The sequence below is a fragment of the Balaenoptera borealis genome (assembly GCF_965194805.1).
Source record: "Balaenoptera borealis genome assembly, chromosome: 11".
In the NCBI taxonomy this organism is placed as follows: domain Eukaryota; kingdom Metazoa; phylum Chordata; class Mammalia; order Artiodactyla; family Balaenopteridae; genus Balaenoptera; species Balaenoptera borealis.
Window position 1 is genome coordinate 54,478,734 of NC_138868.1, and position 20,017 is coordinate 54,498,750.

Here is a 20,017-nt window from a genome sequence, read left to right on the forward strand (position 1 = left end):
TGTAGTTCCTGGCACATCATGGGTACTCCAGAAATGTTGAAATACTTTGGTTTGTTAGGGTACAACGTATAGGAGAGAATTATGAAGACATGAGGATGTTTGTGAATGTTGCGAGCTTATTGAGACAGATTGGGATTGAAGATGGTACTGGAAAGTAGATTTAGGGCCTTTGGATTTATTTAGTAAAGCTTGATTATAGTGGGAGGACCTTATTAGATAAAGGCAACCTGGGTTAGTTCTGGGGCAAAGAGAAGGGGGTAATGGGAAAGAAATAATGGAAATGAAGACACGAAGATTCTAATTTTGCTAATCTTGGTAGGTTTTAAAAATAGAGTCTCCCTGAAATCAGTATGTTAACATTTAATGCATAATGGGGAATATCCTGGCGGTCCAGTGGTTAGGACTCTGCGCTTCCACTGCAGGGGGCATGGATTCAGTCCTTGGTTGGGGAATTGAGATCCAGCAATGCCATGCGGCTTAGGGGCCCCCCCCATCCCCACCCCCGCGCGCCGCCAAATGCATAATGGCTTGTACTTGTTTAAGGAATTGTATAGAGATTACTATTTGTGAGCTCTTGTTTGCAGAAGAGGAAGTTGATATGTGTATAAGAGAAGAAAGCTGGTTTTTACAGTATAAACAACAATAGCTTTAGGGAAATGAATGAGGAGTGTGGAAAAGAAGAAACACATGCCAGAGATAACTGTGAAGAAAGAATTGATGGGCTGGGTGGCTGATTAGAAATGGGAGTAGGGGCATGGGACATCTGCCAGGCAAAGATGTCTCAAAGGTTTTGAAACAGGGTATCTGGGAAGCAAATACATGGTGTACATGCACACATGTACACATAGCCTAGGAGATCAGGCCTGGGTGCAAACCTTGATTTTGCTACTTACTAACAGTGTAAACATGGGTAGGTCCATTTACTTAGGACCTCAATTTTATTATCTAAAAAATGAGTAAAATGGCTTAGACTAGTGCTTATTAAACTCAAAATGTAAATACAGATTACCTGGGGATCTTGTTAAAATGTAGATTCTGATTGAGTAAGGTCTGTAGTGGGACCTGAGAATCTGCATTTCCAACAGGTTCCCAGGTGATACTGAGTAGCAAAGGCTTAGATGACTTTCAAGATCCCTTTCAGTTCTGTAATTCTATAATTCTATTTATTGAATGTTTGTCCTTTGGAGATCTGTTATACTCTTGTGACTATTACCTCTATTTAGATAGATGAATTCTAAATCTGTCTCTTTACTTCAGATTAGAAATGCCTAAACCAATTCGTCATTTTACACTAACCACATCCCTTTCTTGACATCTCTATTTCTGTTAATACTTTATATTTGTAAAATGCTTTACAGTTTTTCAGAGAGCTTTTATATCCATTATTTCATTTGATTCTTAAAATAACCCACAGAGGTAAGCATGCAGGAAATATCTCTGTTTTATGGAAAGGAAAACAGTCTCAGAGAGACTAAGTGGTTTGCCCACTAGTGAGTGGTTAGAACCACCTGTGAGTTCAGGATTATTGACTCTCTTACCACTATGTCACACTGCTTCTGGTAATGACTATCACAGATACCTGGGCTTAAGGGTTGGTTGCCATCTCTGTTTTTTTAAAGATGTAAATTTAGTTTTATTTTAAAAGATAGGTAATATATTCATATGGATTGCAATTCAAAGGTATGTAAGAGGATACAGTGAAGAGTCTCCATAACACTCTGTGCCCCAAATACCCATTTTCCCTTCCCTTGGCCAACCAGTGTTATCAATTATATTTTATGCATCTCCCATCATTACATAATTATATTCTTTTTCCCTGTGAAACATAAATGATAATTTGTTAAGCACAGTGTATACACTGTTTTGTACTGTTTTTAAAAAACTAATAGTATATCTTATAGATTGTTCCATATCAGTGCTCAAAAAGCTGCCACATGATTTATTCTTTATAGCCCCATGCTATTCCACTGTAGGATATACATTCTGTAATTTAGCAATCCCCTGTTGATGAACATTTAACTTATTTCCAGTTTTTGCTACTGTTGTATTCCATACATCATATTGTATATCTGCAAGTGTATTTTTAACACAAATGCAGAAGTGGAATTTCTGGGTCAAAGAACCTATGCATTTGTAATTGTGGTAGGTATTGCCAGATTGCCATCTTAGAGGTTTTACCAATTATACTTTTTTCAGGGACGTGTCTGTTTTGCCACTGCCTGCCTCTGAATATGTTATCAGACTTTGTGATCTGTGCCAATTTTAGTGTAGTTTTAAGTTGCATTTCTCTTATGAGTGAGGTTGAGAATCTTTTTTTGTTTAAGTGCTATTTGTATTTTCTGTGAATTAATCTGTTAATATTCTTTGTCGGTTTTTCTGTTGGGTTGTTGGACTTTTTGTTCTATGAACTCTTTATTTTATTTTTGGCTGTGCCTCACGGCTTGCGGGATCTTAGTTCCCTGACCAGGGATTGAACCCGGGCTCCTGGCAGTGAAAGCGCCGAGTCCTAACCACAGACCACCAGGGAATTCCGATATGAACTCTTTATGTTTTAGTGAAATTGTCTTTGTTATATGAATTAAAATCTTTTTGTTTGGTTTTTTCCTTTGATTTTGCATATGCTAGTTTTTGTCATGCATAATTTAAAAACATTTTATGTAGTAAATTTTATTGATTATTTTTATCTTTCTTTTTATAGCTTCGGAGTTTTATGTCATTCTTAGACCTTTGAGGTTATAAAATAATTCTTCATGGTTTCTTTTGATACTTTTATGCTTTAATTGTTTACATTTGAATATTTTTAAACCATCTGGGATTTGATGTAAGGTATAGGGTATGTTTCTTGTATATATACATATTTCTTTTCTTTCCTTCCCTTTCCCTTTCCTGATGGCTACTCTATTGCCCTAACACCTTTATTGATTAGTTCTTATATCTCTAGAGGTCCTTTAACTCCTTTATTTCTTTTATCAATCTTCTCTTTGTCCTCAACCATATCCGTTATCTGGTTAGTCTCCCCATTAAGCCCATTTTTGTCTTTGTGCTCCTATAGAGTCTTATCCTTTCTTTCTGGTCTTACTGATAATACTTTAAAACTTTTTATTATGGAAATTTCAATGAATGAAGAAATATAATGTATATTTTATATATAATAAATGTGTATTGAAATGCATACATACAGGGTGGGATGTAATAAACTCCCAGGTACCTATTACCAGTTATTGGTAATAACTATCAATAATTATCACCTCATGGTAGATCTTGTTTTATCTATATACCTAACTAACAATACTTGTCCTCCCTCCCTCACCCCAATTATTTTGAAGCAAATTACAGGCACGATACTACTCTAAACACTTGGACCATTGAAGCTGTCTTCTGTCTTCCGGTTTTTATCCTCCAGGTCATCCTGTGTAATTCTGTGTCTTTCTTCTGTCTTACATTTCTAAAATAACAGTTTTTTAATTAAATGGTCTTTGAAAGTATATGTTGGATACTTTTACCTCAAACTGGCTTTTTCATGTGCCCAAACTCCGGTTCTTTAGAAAGATTACATACTCTGAAACTAGGGAATGCCATGTTTGTATCCCCACAGTTCCTAGCATAGTCTGTAAAGGAAATAACAGCAAGTAAAATAGAAGAAAGGGGAATGAGAGAGGGAGGATGAGAGAGACATACATGGAGAACAATACTGGATCTGTCACTACAAAGGCCTATTTCTTAGAGCAACACTACCCAGAGGAAACATGGGAGAAAAAGGGCAAGTTTGGACTTCCCACCAAGATTGGGGTGAATAGGGTAGAGATTAAAAAAAACAAAAAAACCCAGAGCCAAAATGTATAAGAAATGTAGGAAGTTCAGAGACATAGATAATTTTGTCTTTTCTTGTGGAGAAGCCTGTTAGTGCATAGTAAATGACTGAATTAAATTCTAGGACTTACGTGAACTTGAGTGAGAGGAGAGTTAATGTCAAAATAAGCGCTTTGGTTCCAAGGTTGTGTAATTTGTGTCAGAGAAAGTTCTCAGTTAGGAACAGGAGCTATAAAGTTTTTATGAGAGATCAGAGTTGGTGGTTTGTTTGTTTAAATCTGTAACATTGGGTGTTGGCACCATCTGCTTTCTATCCAGCAGCATCGAGCGCTAGTTTTAAAGCATTTCTGTGTTCTTCAAAAGTTTTCACAGTGAGTCTTTCAGCTGGGATCAAGAGATTAGAAAAAATAGGTGATTGAGACTGCTATAATATAGAAGGGGCTTTTGTATTTTTTAAAAAGACTGACCTAATTTATCAAGCTTAAATTCTTGATTTGGTAATTCAACATTTTTACCTTCCGTGGAAGCGTGGAAAACTAATTTTCTCCCAGGTTTGCTTTTGTTGTCCCTCAAAAAAGTGTACCAAAGTAACAGTAATCTGACTTAACCTGGGCCTTGATTCTTCCATGCCAGTTAGCCTGGCCCCAGGCTGAGAATAAATGCCTGACCTGAAAAATAAATGAACTGGGAATAGGAAAGGGGAACGGTATTCAGAACAAGTTTGACTACATTTCCAAATCAAATGCTACTTTAAAACTTCTCATAACTCAGTGATTATCTACATTAGGGGTCAGCAAACTGTGGCCACCGGTCACTGGTTTTTTATAACAACTAATGAAATAAGAAAGGTTTTGACATCGTTAAAGGATTACAGACAAACAAAAACCCAAAGAATTTGCGGAGACAGGATGCACCCTGAAAATCTTGAAATATTTACTTTCTGTTCCTTTTAGAACAAGTTGACCAACCCACGATCTACATCATTCAGGGTATATAGTAGTATTTATTTATGTGGACATTTAAAATTTCTTGTTCTTTTGTTTGTGTTTCATATTAGCACTTTGTTTTTGTAAGGGTTATGCAGTTTTCCATTGTGTGAATATACCAGTTTGAGTGGTTATTAAGTTTTTGCTTTTATAGCCCATATTTGCATTTGGGCTATAAATCACATTTTTGTGATTTGTGGAATTTCTTGGTCAGATACTATGTGCAGTTTAAAATTTGGTAATTGTTGCTAAATCACTGTCCTTCCAAAATGGACCATTCTGTATTTTCCCCAACATTGTTTTTCTTACTAACATTAACCCTGACAGAGACTAAAATGGTTTGGTTAATCATTTAGAGCTCTTTGTTTTCTATTGCTGAGTAACAAACAAAAAATTTAGTGGCTTAAAACATCATCATTTATTTTGCTCATGAATATGCAGTTTGGTTCGGGCTTGGTGGGAACAACTTGTCTGTGCTTTACTTGATGTCATTTCTGGCATCTCAAAGGCTGGATACTGAAATGGTCACTTGCGTGTCTGGTTATAGCTGGGATCTCTCAGCTGGGGCTGAGAACACCTGCAAAGTCTTTTCCACTTGGCTGCTTGGCATCCTCACAGTGGGGTGACTGGATTCTGAGGAAGAGCATCCTGTAAAGAGGACCGGGTAATTTTACGATTTAGCTTCAGAAGTGACATGGCATTATTTCTGCCATAGTCACAGCCTTGCCCTCATGTAAGGGAGAGGGAACATAGACGCCACTTCGTCAAGGAGGAGTGGCAGCATCACACTGTAAGAGAGCACGTGGGATGCGATGTATTGGTGCGGCCATTCTTTGGAAACTACAGTCTCCACAAGCTGGAATATTTGCTTTGGTGTGCATATCTTTATGAGTGGGATTATACGTCTTTTCATATGGTTATTGACCATTTCCATTTCTTTTTCGGTGGCTGCCTTTTTGTATCCTTTGCCCCCTTTTCTGTTGGACTATAGATTATTGATTATATTATTGATTTGTAATAGCTCTTGTAGACTAAGCAAATTAGACTCAAAATTTGTTTAGAAGATACGTCACCGTGGTCTTGGGAGTCATAAAAAGTGTGTGGGATGATAGCTTAGTTTGGTGACGGTGGGGATTTGTGGAGTCATTATATTTAAGAAACACAGTTACTCTTGTTTTTTAAGCAAGGGGTACAGGGAAGGAGGGTGCACAATAGCCATTTCTTCCTCCTGTTGGCCATCAGCCTTCCTGAGTCACTCTCCAGCAGTGACGAGGAACAAGATCAAGGACACCACATTTCTCTTTGGTCATTATTATACCTCAGAAACCAGAAAGTTTTAGATACCAGCCAGGGAAAGGTAATATTTGGGAGGAACATAGAACACCAATGGCGCACCTTACTACTGAAAATTGCTTTGGTTTTATTTTAGTTCTGGGGTGCGTTTTGACTTGCTGTCACCAAGGTTAAGGTTAAAAATTATATCAACAAAAATGGATTGACCCACCAGAAATTACCATTTTCTAAAATATGGAGATGTTTAACAAAACATCAAATATGGAGATGTTTAACAAAACATCTTTGTACCTTGCCTCTAAATTAGAATGTTCTCTTCATCTACTAACCTGTTAATGGGATAAATTCTTTGTTTTAAAATTAATTAATTAATTTTAAAAATTTATTTTATTTTTGACTGCGTTGGGTCTTCCTTGCTGCACGTGGGCTTTCTCTAGTTGCGGCGAGCGGGGGCTACTCTTTGTTGTGGTGTGTGGGCTTCTTATTGAGGTGGCTTCTCTTGTTGTGGAGCATGGTCTCTAGGCGCTCGGGCTTCAGTAGTTGCAGAGCTTGGGCTCAGTAGTTGTGGCTCGCGGACTCTAGAGCACAGGCTCAGTAGTTGTGGCGCATGGGCTTAGTTGCTCTGCAGCATGTGGGATCTTCCCAGATCAGGGATCGAACCCGTGTCCCCTGCATTGGCAGGTGGATTCTTAACCACTGCACCACCAGGGAAGCCTCGGGATAAATTATTGATAAACAGTTACAATGTAAGTCTTCTCTCTAGTTGTAATCTTTGATAGTTTTATAGGGACTGGATATGTCAATATACAGTAGTTCTCATTTTAGGTATGGTTTGATCCAGAGACAACTTCTGTTGCCAGAACTTTTTTACTTTTATTTTTTTAATTGAAGTATAGTTGATTTACAATATTAATTTCAGGTGTACAGCATAGTGATTCAGTATTTTTACAGATTACACTGCATTAATAGCTATAATGGCTATAATTCCCTGTGCTCTACGCTATATCCTTGTTGCTTATCTATTTTATGCATGGTAGTTTGTATCTCTTAATCCCTTACCTCTGTCTTGCTCCACATCTCTGGACTCTGCTGTCTAACTTGCTGTTTTCATTTCACTGTGGTGGAAAGATGACTGCCAGCATCTCTAGTCCCATGCCCTTTCCAGGTTCTGGGCCAGTAGGGGGAAAAAGAACCTCTCAGCAATTTAATTTCTGGGTTTTCTAGGCTCCTAATCATGTGTTATGGTCAGGGGGATGGAATGTGCTGATCGGCCTGATCTGAGTCACGTGAGCCTCCTTGGAGTTGGAGGTGGAGTTAATTCTACAGGAAGTATTATATAGGTTGATAGCAGAGGAGAGTGGTTCTACAAAGGAATATCTGAGTGTTTTTTTGTTTGTTTGCTTTGTTTTTGTTTTGTTTTTTGTTTCTTAAACCACATAGGTGCTGGGCAGGATAAAACAAAACAAAATAAATAAAAACAAAGCAAAAAAATTATTTAATCTACTGTTATGTTTTAAAGCAGTTTTCTAAGAGCATTAGTACTGTTAACAAGAAGAATCAACCATTTTAGATTCTTTAGAGGCACCAGTTTACAATCATACTAATGAGTAACGCTTACTTTTTTACTTAAGCAAATGTTTCAGATCTACAACATATGGCAGTTAAGTCTTGTTTTAGAATTTATACTTGAGAGATTTGTAAAAGAAAAAAGTTAAGGAATTTAGGATCATACTGGTCTTTTACCCACTGCCAACATTGCAGGTAGCAGAGTTGTGCTCTAGCTACATCTATCAATCCTCCAAATCAAAGCTGAGTAAGAAGATTTAATTTTATTTGTTAGTGAACGTTTTTAACCTTTATATAGAATGTTTTATAGTCAGTGTTTCAAAGACATTAAAGCCATGTTAATTCCAACTTAAAAATTAAAATCTATTCAGCTTTAGTTTTAGGGATAGGTGTTTTTAGAGCACAACTTGGATGCCTAAAGCTACAGCTGTAGAAATATATGCAAAGAGCTTTTTATAACTGTGAAAGCTTAGAGCTTTGAGAAAGTATAAGGAGATTGGCTGGTAAAGAAGCTGCATGGAATGTTATCTTAAAGAGTAATTCCAAAGTCTGTGTAAATTTTAATTACTCAGTATTTTTACTTTTCTAAGATAATTGAGCCAGTTTAGATCATAAGACAGATTTGAATTTAACTATCTTTAGATGGGCCATTGAAGAGATAATCTGATATTTAATTTCTGTTTAGACAAGGTCTAAAGCAGTGTATTTATGCTAGATGGTGCCACCAGGCCACAAACTACTGCTAGATTGTATACCCTGGGGCAGTTAAAGGTAGATGAGTGCTGAGGATTTGCTGTAGTCCAGAAGCACTGCTAAGATTTGAGCCCCCTTTCAGTTCTGAGGTCCATTCTTAGGTTTGAAGTGCTCTCTGTTCTCCCACCATCTCGTGGGTGGGTGTCAGAATCCACTAAGGGTTCCAGGCCACTCAGGTTCATTGCAAGGCCTAGGTCATACCAAGACCTTCTTGACTGGGTTAATTCACTGGACATATATTAATTCAGTCAAAAACCGTTTATTGTGTTCCTGCTATTTGCTAGGTACTCATCTAGATGCTGGAGATACAACAGTAAATAAAATAAAGTCTCTCCTTTATAGAACTTATAGTCTAGTTGGGGAAGATTGATAAATATCTGGAACTATCCATAATTCCATATTAGGTATAATTATACATTGTTTTGGTCAAGTATAGATGTTCTGGGGAACTGAGAACCAGAGAGGATCCTTTAGGTCACCTTGATTTCTTTAATATTTCCTTGGATCATAGGGTAGTATTTTGGGCAAAGGTGGGTGTTATAGCCTAAGGCTGGTGGTAATTTTTGGTATTGCTATTATATTTTGGACTAGGTTTAGTTGATTTAAACTTTTTCTTATTTATTTAACTTTATTTTTTGATTATGTAAATCATTCTTATGGTACAGAAGTTAAAACTACATAAACAAGTATCAGGGAAGTCTTGCTTTTATCTCTATTCCCTTCAACCTGTTCTCACCCTCATAGGTAATAATTTTTCTGCGTTTCTGGTTTAACCTCCCAGTGTTTCTTTTTAATTGCATTAAAAAGAAATGTTCAGTTAGAGAATCAGGAAGGAGGAATCTTCTCTCCTTAACTTTGAAGCATAAATGGATTTCCTTAAAGAGAGTAGTATTCTAGATTGAGGGGCTAGCATTAGCAAAAGCATGGAGCTAGGACCATGCATGCATGATCTTTTTCATGGAACCTTAAGCAGTCATGTGTGACTAAGGGGTTGGGTATATGGAAGATCTAGTGGGAAGTAAGGATAGGCTATGGAGAGGTCGGATTGCACAAGGCTTTGAAAGGAATAACGGGAAGTTTGTACTTTATGCTGGAGGCTTTGGGTAATGTTTTCAGGTTTTTGAATAGAGGACCAAGATTGGAATCTTACTGCAGAATAGATGTGATTGTTGTGTATAGGCAATTAATAGTTCCTGTCAATTAAAAATCTTGACTGAGAAGGTTGATGAAAAATATATAGTAGAAGGAAATAGTTGCTGTAATCCAGGGTGTGAAATGGAAACCTTTGGCAGATTGTAGAAATGTAAGTCTTTTAGAGTAAGCCCTAGGAACTTTTTGTAAGTACATTTGGGGCTTTTCGTAGCTTGAGTATTAAACAAATTTATTAGACAATCACCTTCTCTGTCAAAGAATCTTAATCTCTAGATTGGGAGAAAGGATTGGGTTGGTATGTGCATGGAAGGGAAGAACTGAACTTTTCTGGCTGACTGCACATGTAGTTGAAGATGGACTTAGCAAAGTAGGCTTTCAGCCTGAAGGGAGAGCTTTAAGCATATTTTAAAACTGAGCCTATGGTTTCTATTTTTAAGTCTCTGAAGATAATAATCTGACAGAGGGAACTAGCTTTTGAGAATGAATCTGTTGTGCTTAGACTTCAGCATTGCCAACTTTTTCTCTTTTTGATATGAGATGATTTGGCTATCCCTTAAGTTATCTTATATTTTTGTTGATTTCTACTGTTGCTTATGGAGCTTTGCCTTTCCAACACTTGTGACTCCAAGTAATTCATGCATCCTAGTTGGAGAAATTGTTGGGAAGGATGCCTGATCAGGAAATAGGGGCTGGTTAACTGCTGGTCAAGTGAGAATTTAAGCTGACAACAGTTGGGTTACTGGCTGGATGGAGTGAACAGTGAGTTATTGCTTTTATTTTTTGGCTTTGGCTTCTTTTCCTGGTTGTAATAGATGATCTGGCATCAGACTGAGCTAGCAACAGAGGTGTATGTATGTAATAATGGCTGATTTTCTGTTGGTATGAGGTGGACTTTGCATGTCTACCAGCATCCTTCCGAAGGAAAAAAAGCAAATTACTATTATACTTAGTTTATGTTCCAGGAAATACTAACGCTATTCTACAGGTATATAGCATTGATATAACATTTATACTTTTCAAGAATGTTTCATATCTGTTATTTCATGCTCCCAACAACCTTGTAAATGATATAGGGCAGGAATAGTTCCTATTTGACAGAAGAGATGCTGAGGCATAAATAAGAGACTGGGTTAAGGTTGCTGGCTCAACAAATAAACGACTGGGACAACTTACTATATTTTATGTTTGAATTGTAACTTTCAGAAAGCTTTATAGGAGGAAAAAGCTGAATACTCCTCTTTTTTTGTTTTTATTTTTCAGCGACGTCTTAGACATCTTCGGAACATTGCTGCCCGGAACATTGTTAATAGGAATGGCCATCAACTCCTTGATACCTACTTCACACTTCACTTGTGTAACACTGAAATGGTATATAAAGGTAAGGGAATCTGGACTTGCCACCCACAGATCGTTGCATCTCATTTTTATTCTTTTGTAACACAAATGATTCTCAGTGGCTCTTGCTAGTATTGCTTACTAGAAAGCTAAGTTGTCATGCTGTCTGAAAATACTTCATGAGCAGTTGTTATACATATTGAAGAAACATGTCTTTTGGATAGTTCTTTCAGATAACTGACACTAACATTGATAAATTTATCATTCTTTTATGAATGTTAACGTTTAATATCTGTATTCCAGTAGCTGTCATTTAAAACAGGTTATTTGATGGGACTTCCCTGGTGGCGCAGTGGATAAGACTCTGTGTTCCCAGTGCAGGGGGCCCGGGTTCGATCCCTGGTCAGGGAACTAGATCCCACATGCATGCCGCAACTAAGAGTTCGCATGCCACAACCAAGGAGCTGGCGAGCCACAACTAAGACCTGGCTCAACCAAAAAATAAATAAATAAATAAATAAATAAAATAACTAAAACTTAAAAAAATTTTTTTTTAATTTATAAGAAAAAAAGGTTATTTGAAGGACTTCCCTGGCAGTCCATTAGTTAAGACTTCACCTTCCAATGCAGGGGGTGTGGGTTCGATCGCTGGTGGGGGAGCTAAGATCCCACATGCTTCGTGGCCAAAAAACCAAAACATAAAACGGAAACAATATTGTACCAAATTCAATAAAGACTTTGTAAATGGTCCACATCAAAAAAATCTTAAAAATAAATAAAATAGGTTATTTGAGTCCAGTATCCAGCACTAATTTGCTTTTCTTTAAAATATAATTGATTCCTTTAGTATTATGGTAAAATTTGGACCTAGTTCATATCTTCTCATATCTGTACTTCTTTGTGTACATGGGGTCATTTTTAGAAGAATGGCATGGTTTCTTTGAATTCAGTTCCACATTGAAATGTGGATTCTTCCATAAGTGATAATTCTAAGAGTACATCAGATATTTGATTCAAAATCACAAGCATCTTTTGAATACATATTGGATGAAAGGCACTTTGATATAATCAGTTGACCTGTGTTGGATGCTATAAGAGAGGAAGCATGGTATAAGGACAGGAATATTGGATTAGGATTGAAACTACATTGATACTAGTGCTAGCTATTTCAGCTAGTATATAAGTATATACTAGCCGTATACTATATACTAAAATAGCTATATGCTAGCTATGTGTTTTTTGGACAGAGATCATGGCTTTTTTAGCCTCACTTTTCCCATTTGTAAAGTGGAGATAATGAGGTCTTAAGAAGTCAGGCAAGACAGATTTTTATGAGGATCAACTGAGATAAGATGATAACACTTGGTTACATGTGAGTAAAGGTCTATTTATATTAATAAAAGGTGGCATTATTTTAATTTTTTTCTTTTTTTTGGCCGCGCTGCACGGCATGTGGGATCTTAATTCCCCGACCAGGGATCGAACCCGTGCCCCCTGCATTAGAAGCGCGGAGTCTTAACCACTGGATCGCCAGGGAAGTCCCAGATGGCATTATTTTAAAAAGAGGTACTAAGGACTTATTTGAATTCTATCCTGTGGCAAAGATGAAAAATTCAAATGACATTTTATGTTTTTGGTTTTAATTACTTTTAAAAATTGTTATTAAAGCAGTAGTTGTTTAACAACTTTTTTCTTTTTTTAATTTCAGTACCAGTATATGCTAATTTAAAAATTTAATCAGAAATTACATAGAGTAGAACCCCCCCTTCATATACAAATAGCATTAAAGTAATTTCAATGGGTAAAAAAAAAGGACTCTAAATTCCGCCATTTTTACATAGTTTTATTTCATTCTTGCTTTTGATTCTAACCATTGCATATTTTTAAAACAATTGTATTAATCTGAACGAGTAACACTAGCTACAATAACAAATACCACAAGTCACTCAGTGACTTGACATAATAAATTTCTTAAACACTAAGTTCAATGTAGGTGTTTTTTTTTCAATAATAATTATAATTATTTATTAAGAAATAAGGAAATTTAGACTTAAATCTAAAGTCTCCCAGTTCTTGAGCAGCAAACGATAGCTAGAAGGCAGGCTTTTCACAAGTATAATCAATTCTTTAATTTATTTGCTTTTCAGTTTTAACTGGAAGGCATAATGTGGTTTGCAGAAATAGACAAGTATTTATTTATTTATTTAGCATTTAAACATATTATCTAATTTATTTATTTATTTTTTAACATCTTTATTGGCGTATAATTGCTTTACAATGTTTTGTTAGTTTCTGCTGTATAACAAAGTGAATCAGCTATGTGTATACATATATCCCCATATCTCCTCCCTCTTGCGTCTCCCTCCCACCCTCCCTATCCCACCCCTCTAGGTGGTCACAAAGCACGGAGCTGATGTCCTGTGCTATGCGGCTGCTTCCTACTAGCTATCTGTTTTAATGTAGGTGTTCTTTATCAGACATTGGCTTGGCAGCTGTCCTCTAAGTGGTGACTCAGGTATCCAGGCTCCTTCTATTTTGGAATGATGCTTCTGGTATGGCAAGAGCAAGGGATTATTTGAGGGAGATTTTTTTGATGGAAATGGTCCACATGAATTCCACGACATTCCATTAGCTGTATATCAGTTGCGTCATCCTTTTTAGATGAACAGGAGACTGAGAAATGTTGTCTTCCTATGTGTCCAGAAGAAAAATGAAAGTTGGGTCACTATTTGTCCGAAGGGTGTAAGCATTTTTGCAGATCTTAATGCGTTTGGTCTGCTACTCACTAATTGGTTTTATCACTAGTAATATACGACAGTGCCAGAGTACTTCACATTTTTGATAGGTTTCTGTGTAATCAGTTCTTGGTTATTACCTTGGTTAGAACTTCTGTGTCCTTGCTCCAGTGTTATCTCTGATAATAGTTACTAATATTGAACTTGGTACATTTTAGGTATTTGGTAAATGATAGCAATTATTATTGGCATTGTAATGTTAACAAGCATAATAGTAGTTTCCAAAAAGAGTAGTCATGGGACTGGTTGATGACCATGATGTTGAAAACTTGTCTAAGAGGGGACTTCCCTGGTGGTCCAGTGGGTGAGACTCCATTCTCCCAATGCAGGGGGCCCGGGTTTGATCCCTGGTTGGGGAACTAGATCCTGCATGCATGCTGCAATTAGGAAGTCCGCATGCCACAACAAAGATCCTGCATGCCACAACTAAGACCTGGCGCAGCCAAAATAAATAAATAAATAAATAAAAATATAAAAAAAGAAAAAAAAACTTGTCTAAGAGATACAATGAAAGCAAAGTGATTTTTTTTTTGTTCCTGTTTTTTTTTTTTTTGTCTTCTCCAGCTCTGTTTATATCTTGAGCTTAGAAGTTATTATGGACCGTTTCTTGAAGTTATTTCAATAAAATGATTGTTAACACAATTAGGGAATAGTTGGTTTCAGACCACAGGGAAGTCCCGTGTCTAGTAGTGGTATTGAGTCTGTCACTAACCGGCAAGCCCTTTGGCTAGGGCATTTAGTTCCTCTTGTGTGCCGTTAGCTAATTTATCTCTAAAATCAGAGGACTGATGATTTCTGAGACTTCCTACTGCTCCAAAATGTCATGGTTGAATGAAGTCTATTATGTCTTCTTGTTGGGCCCACATATTATGCTCTATAACTTTCAACTACCATAGGAGGAGCCAGGAAGCTCTTTCCTTAGTAAACCTAATTAATACCACCTTATCTTCTTGGACCTGTGATGATAAACATAAATATTCATTGCATGATCATTATGTGGCCCTTGGTGTAGGATGACCACGATGGAAGGCCTATGGGCTTTTCTTACAAAGCCACCTGTCCCACCTGTCTAGTGGCATCATTTCTCAGTTTCAAAAGAAGATTTTTTTTTAAATTAGAAGAATATCTGAAATGCTGATTTCTAAGTTATTCTTTTATTTCAGCTGAATTCACAGGAGAGCATAAGAAGTTACGTGTGAGTTTTTTTGATTTTTGACATTTTTTTAATGCTCTTAGGAGATGGTCTATTTTTCAGGTAGTTCAAATCGAACACCATTTATTACATTCCCAGGGAACAAAGCCTTGTGTTAATGGATGAGGAGCTAGGTTCTAATCCTGGTTCCCTCTTAAACTTGGAAGTTTTGTAAAATCAAGTTTGCTCTTCAGCCACAGTTATTTTCTCACCCATGAAATGTGAGCGCCTGTCCTTTCCTGGAATACCAACCAGTTATTTTGAATACATCAGAAGACAACCTCTATATAATCCAATTTGGTGATCTCATGAATGTCTCATAGTTTTAAATATCACTTATCACCCTAACAGCCCACAAATGTATATCTTTAGCTTCAGCCTCCCCCCTGAACTCATGTTCCTGTATTCAGTTGCCTACTCTACATCTCCATTTGGAGTCTAGTAGATACCTTAAACTTGATATATTCAGCACTGAGATTCTGATGTTCCAGCTCTGATCTACCTCCTGTATTCTTCCTTCTGTCAGAAAATGACAACTCTATCCTTCTATTTCCTTGGCCAAAAACCTTGGAGTCATCCTGGATTGTCCTCTTTTATATTCCACATTCCATCTTTCAGCAAATACTTTTGGTTCTTACTACCAAAATGTATCCATAATCTTTTCCCTTACTACCTCCAAAGCACTATCATCTCTTGCCTGAGTTTGTTGAAGTAGACTTCTAACAGGTCTGCCTGCCCACTCACTCTTTCTAGTGTGATCTCAACCGAGATCCTATTAAAATCAAAGTGAGGTCATGTTATTTCTCCCCTCAAAACCCTCCAGTGGCTTCTCATTTCATTCAGAGTAAAAGCTAAAGTTCTTTTGGTTTCCTAGGCCTTTCATGATATGGCCGTCTGTGACCTCCTTCTACTCTTCTAGTTGTCTCTGTTCCCACGCAACTGCCCTTGTTGCTATTCCTTGAATTCATCAAGTTGACTTCAGTTTAAAGGCCTCTGCACTGGCTGTTTCTTTGGCCTGGGCACTCTTTCCTCCTCCACATGACTAGCTCCTCTGCCTTCTTTCAGATCTTTAATCCAAATGTTTTCTCAGAGAAACTCTCCTTGATCACTGACTAACCCCTTTTAAAAATTGTGACTATTCTCCTTTCTGTCTTTTGTGCTTTATTTTTCTCCACAATACTCCAGATTGTCTGGCATAACTGTATGTTTAATTATTTGGCTAACGCATGTCCTCTTCACTAGAATGTAAGCTCCACATGGGCAGAAATTTTTAGGTCAGTTTTGTTCACTGCACTATTTCCAGTACTTGGAACAATGCTTGGCACAAAGTAAGCCCCCAAATATTTTGATTGAACTTTTTGGCTAGCTAATGCCATCCATGGTTCAAAATATATTAAAGGTTTATATTAAAATCTTCCTTTCACCTGTCCCATCTCCCTAGTTTTTCACCCCACCGTTGTTTATCTTTACTGAGATTCCTTATGCAAATGCAAGTAAAAATAGTACCAAATTATATATCTATATCTATATCTATATATATATATGTCTGTGCCTTGCATTTTTTACTTAATGTAATTTAGATGTTTTTCCATATTATTTCGTAGAGAGCTTCTTTAATTTTCTTTTTTTTTCTTTTTAGTTTTGCATTGAACAGATGTACCATAATTTATTTAATTGGCTCCTATTGGTAGGCATTTAGGTTGTTGCAGGCTTTTGCTATACACACAGTACTGCAGTGAACAATTTCATTGGTATACATTATTTTGTATGAGTGCTAGTATAGCTATAGGGTAAATTCCAAAGAGTGGAAGTGCAAAGAGAACTTAGAGTTCTTAGAGTTCTGGTAGATATTGTAAAACTGCTGTTGTTGACATTCCCACTTGCTATGTACAGGTACCCTTTCTCCCACAGCCTGACCAACAGACTGTGCGGTCAGACTTTTGAAATTTTGCCAATCTGATAGGTGAAAAATAGTTTCATAGTAGAGTTTAAGTTTGTATTTCTTCTATTATGAGTGAGGTTGAGATACTAAAAAAGCATTTATTGAATAAATGGAATGCTGTATAACAGCCAAAACATGCCATTGGAACCATGCCCTGCAATCTCTGCTTGCTTTGTTTGTTTAGGTCTTAGCATGGATAGAGAAGCATTTGTATCTAATAGACCCTTTCACGTAGAGCTAGTCTTGGATGATATCTTTTTGAAAATTTACATGTCTAATAGTTTTGCTCAAGTCGAATTAATAAAAATTCATAGAATTGTATTAATAAAAATTATAGCTTATAAAGTATTCACTATTTCATTTGAGCCTCATAACAACCCTGTTATTTTCTAGGTGTCATTCTTCTTTGAAAGGTGAAGAAACTATGGCCCAGAAAAGTTAATTGACTTGTCCAGGGTCAAGCTTACACATGGTGCACTGGGGGACCGAACTATTTTTTTACTCTAAATTCTCCTGAATTCGCTATTCTGTTGTGCGCCATGCTGCTAATTTCATTGACAATATTGTAAGTGTAACACAGTGATAGACAGTGTAGGTCCACATTTAACACTTTAGAAATTACCTCAGACCCAGTGATTCCTTTCCAAACTGTATGGCTCCTTTGTTGACCTCTCTCTATTTAAATTAGCAAGTCCATTTTGAGGATCTAATGGAGAAGGCAAATTGTTTAGTTTCATTTATATATACAGTTAGTCAGCAAAGTTTTGGAAGAAATAATGATGCTGTTCATCTTCTTAGAGCTGGAGATATATATTTTGGGGACTGTTTAATTTAGACACTTTACAGATTAAGCTGAGGAATTCTCTCTCAAAAGAAAAGAGGAATATCTTTATTTTTTTCCACTGATTTTAAAAGTATTACCTACTTGCAGCAAATTCAGACAATACAAAAGTGTATTAAGTGAAAGTACCTTGTAATAACAAACAACACATTTTTAGCACAAAGTCTTTTTTTTTCTAATAACATATTTGACACATATAAATTAGAGTATATGTATGCATATTAAAAAAGAACATATATATACACACACATACATACATATGTACATTTATGTAGTCAATTTATGATTGGCATTGGTTAACCATTTGGGAAAAAATGAAAAGAATAATACTTAGGATTGCCTAGTGTTAAGTGGGATTGTAAAGTGGTACAATATTTTTAGAGAACAATTTGGCAATATATCAAATTCAAGCTGTATTTTTCTTTTTATCTTGAAATTTTACTTCTAAAAGTTTATCTTATAGATTCAAGTGTCTTAGGGTATATATCTTTCAAAGATTATTTATAATATTGCTTGAAATATCCAAAAATTAGCAGTAACTTAAATGTTCATCAATAGAAGTTTCCTTTTAAAAACAATTAGAATTCTCCCTTCTCTTAATTAAAATAATTGTTCAAAATAGAAAAATTAGAAAACTGCCAAGCAAAAAATAAAAGTAAGCAGCCTAACCCTATCACCTAAAATAAATGTTGTAAACATAATTGTAAAACTTTGGATCCTGTTGTAAATTCTCTCATAGAACCTGTTTTTTTTCACTTACTGTGACTATCTCACCACAAAATAGAATGATTATCCTTATTATTATTAATTTTTTAAGGGAAGATAAGCATAGAGTAATGTAGATGGTATGTTTTGTCAAGAAACATTTTAACCAAGAGAGCTTGCCCATAAGAATTTTATATCCAGGTCCACTTTTCCTTTACTGCTTGGTGGTTCCCAAACTTCAGTCCTGTGGACTACTTCGACAAGTTTCACTGTCTTCGAGTTTCATTTTTAACATATTTTTAAAAGTTCATTATTTCTAAACTCAGGTCTAAGCATAATCTATGAAGTTGTTGATTCAAGAAAAAAATTATTGAGTGCCTACCCTGTGCCAGGAATAGCTTGACATGCTGAGGAGACAACAGTTATACAGAAACAAATGTTACTGCCCTTATGGAGCTTAAAATTAGGGGTTGGATAGATGAGACATACATTTCAATATGTTAGAAAAAAATAAAGTTTGTTCATGTATCACCTAAAATGGTCTTATGTATCAGTGGTATGTGCATCACCCTTGGAAAACATTGCCCTATAGCAACATAAGGATACAGGGTCCTTGTAGGCTCTGCATTGACAGAGCACAACGGAAGTGACTTCGGCAGGGTCAGCAGAGGGAATGTTGGAGGGTTGTTAAGAATGTCTGTCTGAACCTCTGACACAGTCTCTCTTTTGATTGTATCTTCAGGTTTTGTAACATTTACAACGTAAATGAAGGTTTGTAGAATCATGAAATTTTAGTGCTTAGAGGACCTTGATTATTAGTCTGATTGTCAGAATTGTCTAATGAAGAAATGGGCTCAAGGAAATGAGAGGCAGAATGTTAATGACAAGTAGAACTAGAACTTAGGTTCCCTGGTTGCTAGATGAGTGTTCTTTCCACAGTACTACAATGGATAATTATTGGAGATGTTTGAGAAAAACAGAGAGTATAGAATTGGCTGTAGACAATGGCAGTTGGTAAGGGAGAATGAAGTCTGAGTTTTTAAGGGCTTACCTTAGAATCTGGGGTAAAAGGAGCCAGTAAGGGAAAAATCACTAAATTAAATCTTAACAGATTTTGACCTTTCTTTACTAATGTTTTTTTCCCTTTAAAACATTTAATTTAAAACAACAAGGTCCTACTGTGTAGCACAGGGAACTATATTCAATATCCTATAATAAACCATAATGGGAAAAGAATATGAAAAAGAATATGTATATATATGTACAACTGAATCACTTTGCTATACACCAGAAACTAACACAACATTGTAAATCAACTATCCTTCAGTTAAAAAAACTTTTATTTAATCATTATTTCTATTTTAATTTAATTTTTTGCAGATAAATATATGTAGAGAATAGATCCCTTGAAAATGTTTGAAGTGTTTTTACTAGAGCATATGTTAAAAAATTTGTAGGGTTCAGAGTTAGTGAGCTTATTTTCTTCCACGTCACTTATTGTTCTTTTTCTTCTTTTCCAGAATTTTATAGGAGTGAAGTGATTAAGAATTCCTTGGTAAGTTGCCTTTTTGACAGGTACACATGACTAAGCCGATAACTCCTATTTTAGAAAATGCTGAGACATAAAATAAGTTGAAGTTCAGTTTT

General features: G+C 36.1%; 1 protein-coding gene across 6 annotated transcripts in view; it reads left to right on the forward strand.

The window, feature by feature from the left end:
- UVRAG (UV radiation resistance associated) overlaps positions 1 to 20,017 on the forward strand; it is a 316,243-nt gene that overhangs the window by 15,952 nt on the left and 280,274 nt on the right. For 2 of the 6 annotated variants that reach the window (XM_082342238.1, XM_082342239.1), the window contains 3 exons: positions 10,821 to 10,938; positions 12,372 to 12,461; positions 19,891 to 19,925. In XM_082342238.1, coding sequence (XP_082198364.1) covers positions 10,821 to 10,938; positions 12,372 to 12,461; positions 19,891 to 19,925 — 243 coding nt within the window. The remainder of the gene's footprint in view (positions 1 to 10,820; positions 10,939 to 12,371; positions 12,462 to 19,890; positions 19,926 to 20,017) is intronic. The other 4 variants (XM_082342240.1, XM_082342241.1, XM_082342242.1 and 1 more) reach the window with 2 other exon arrangements.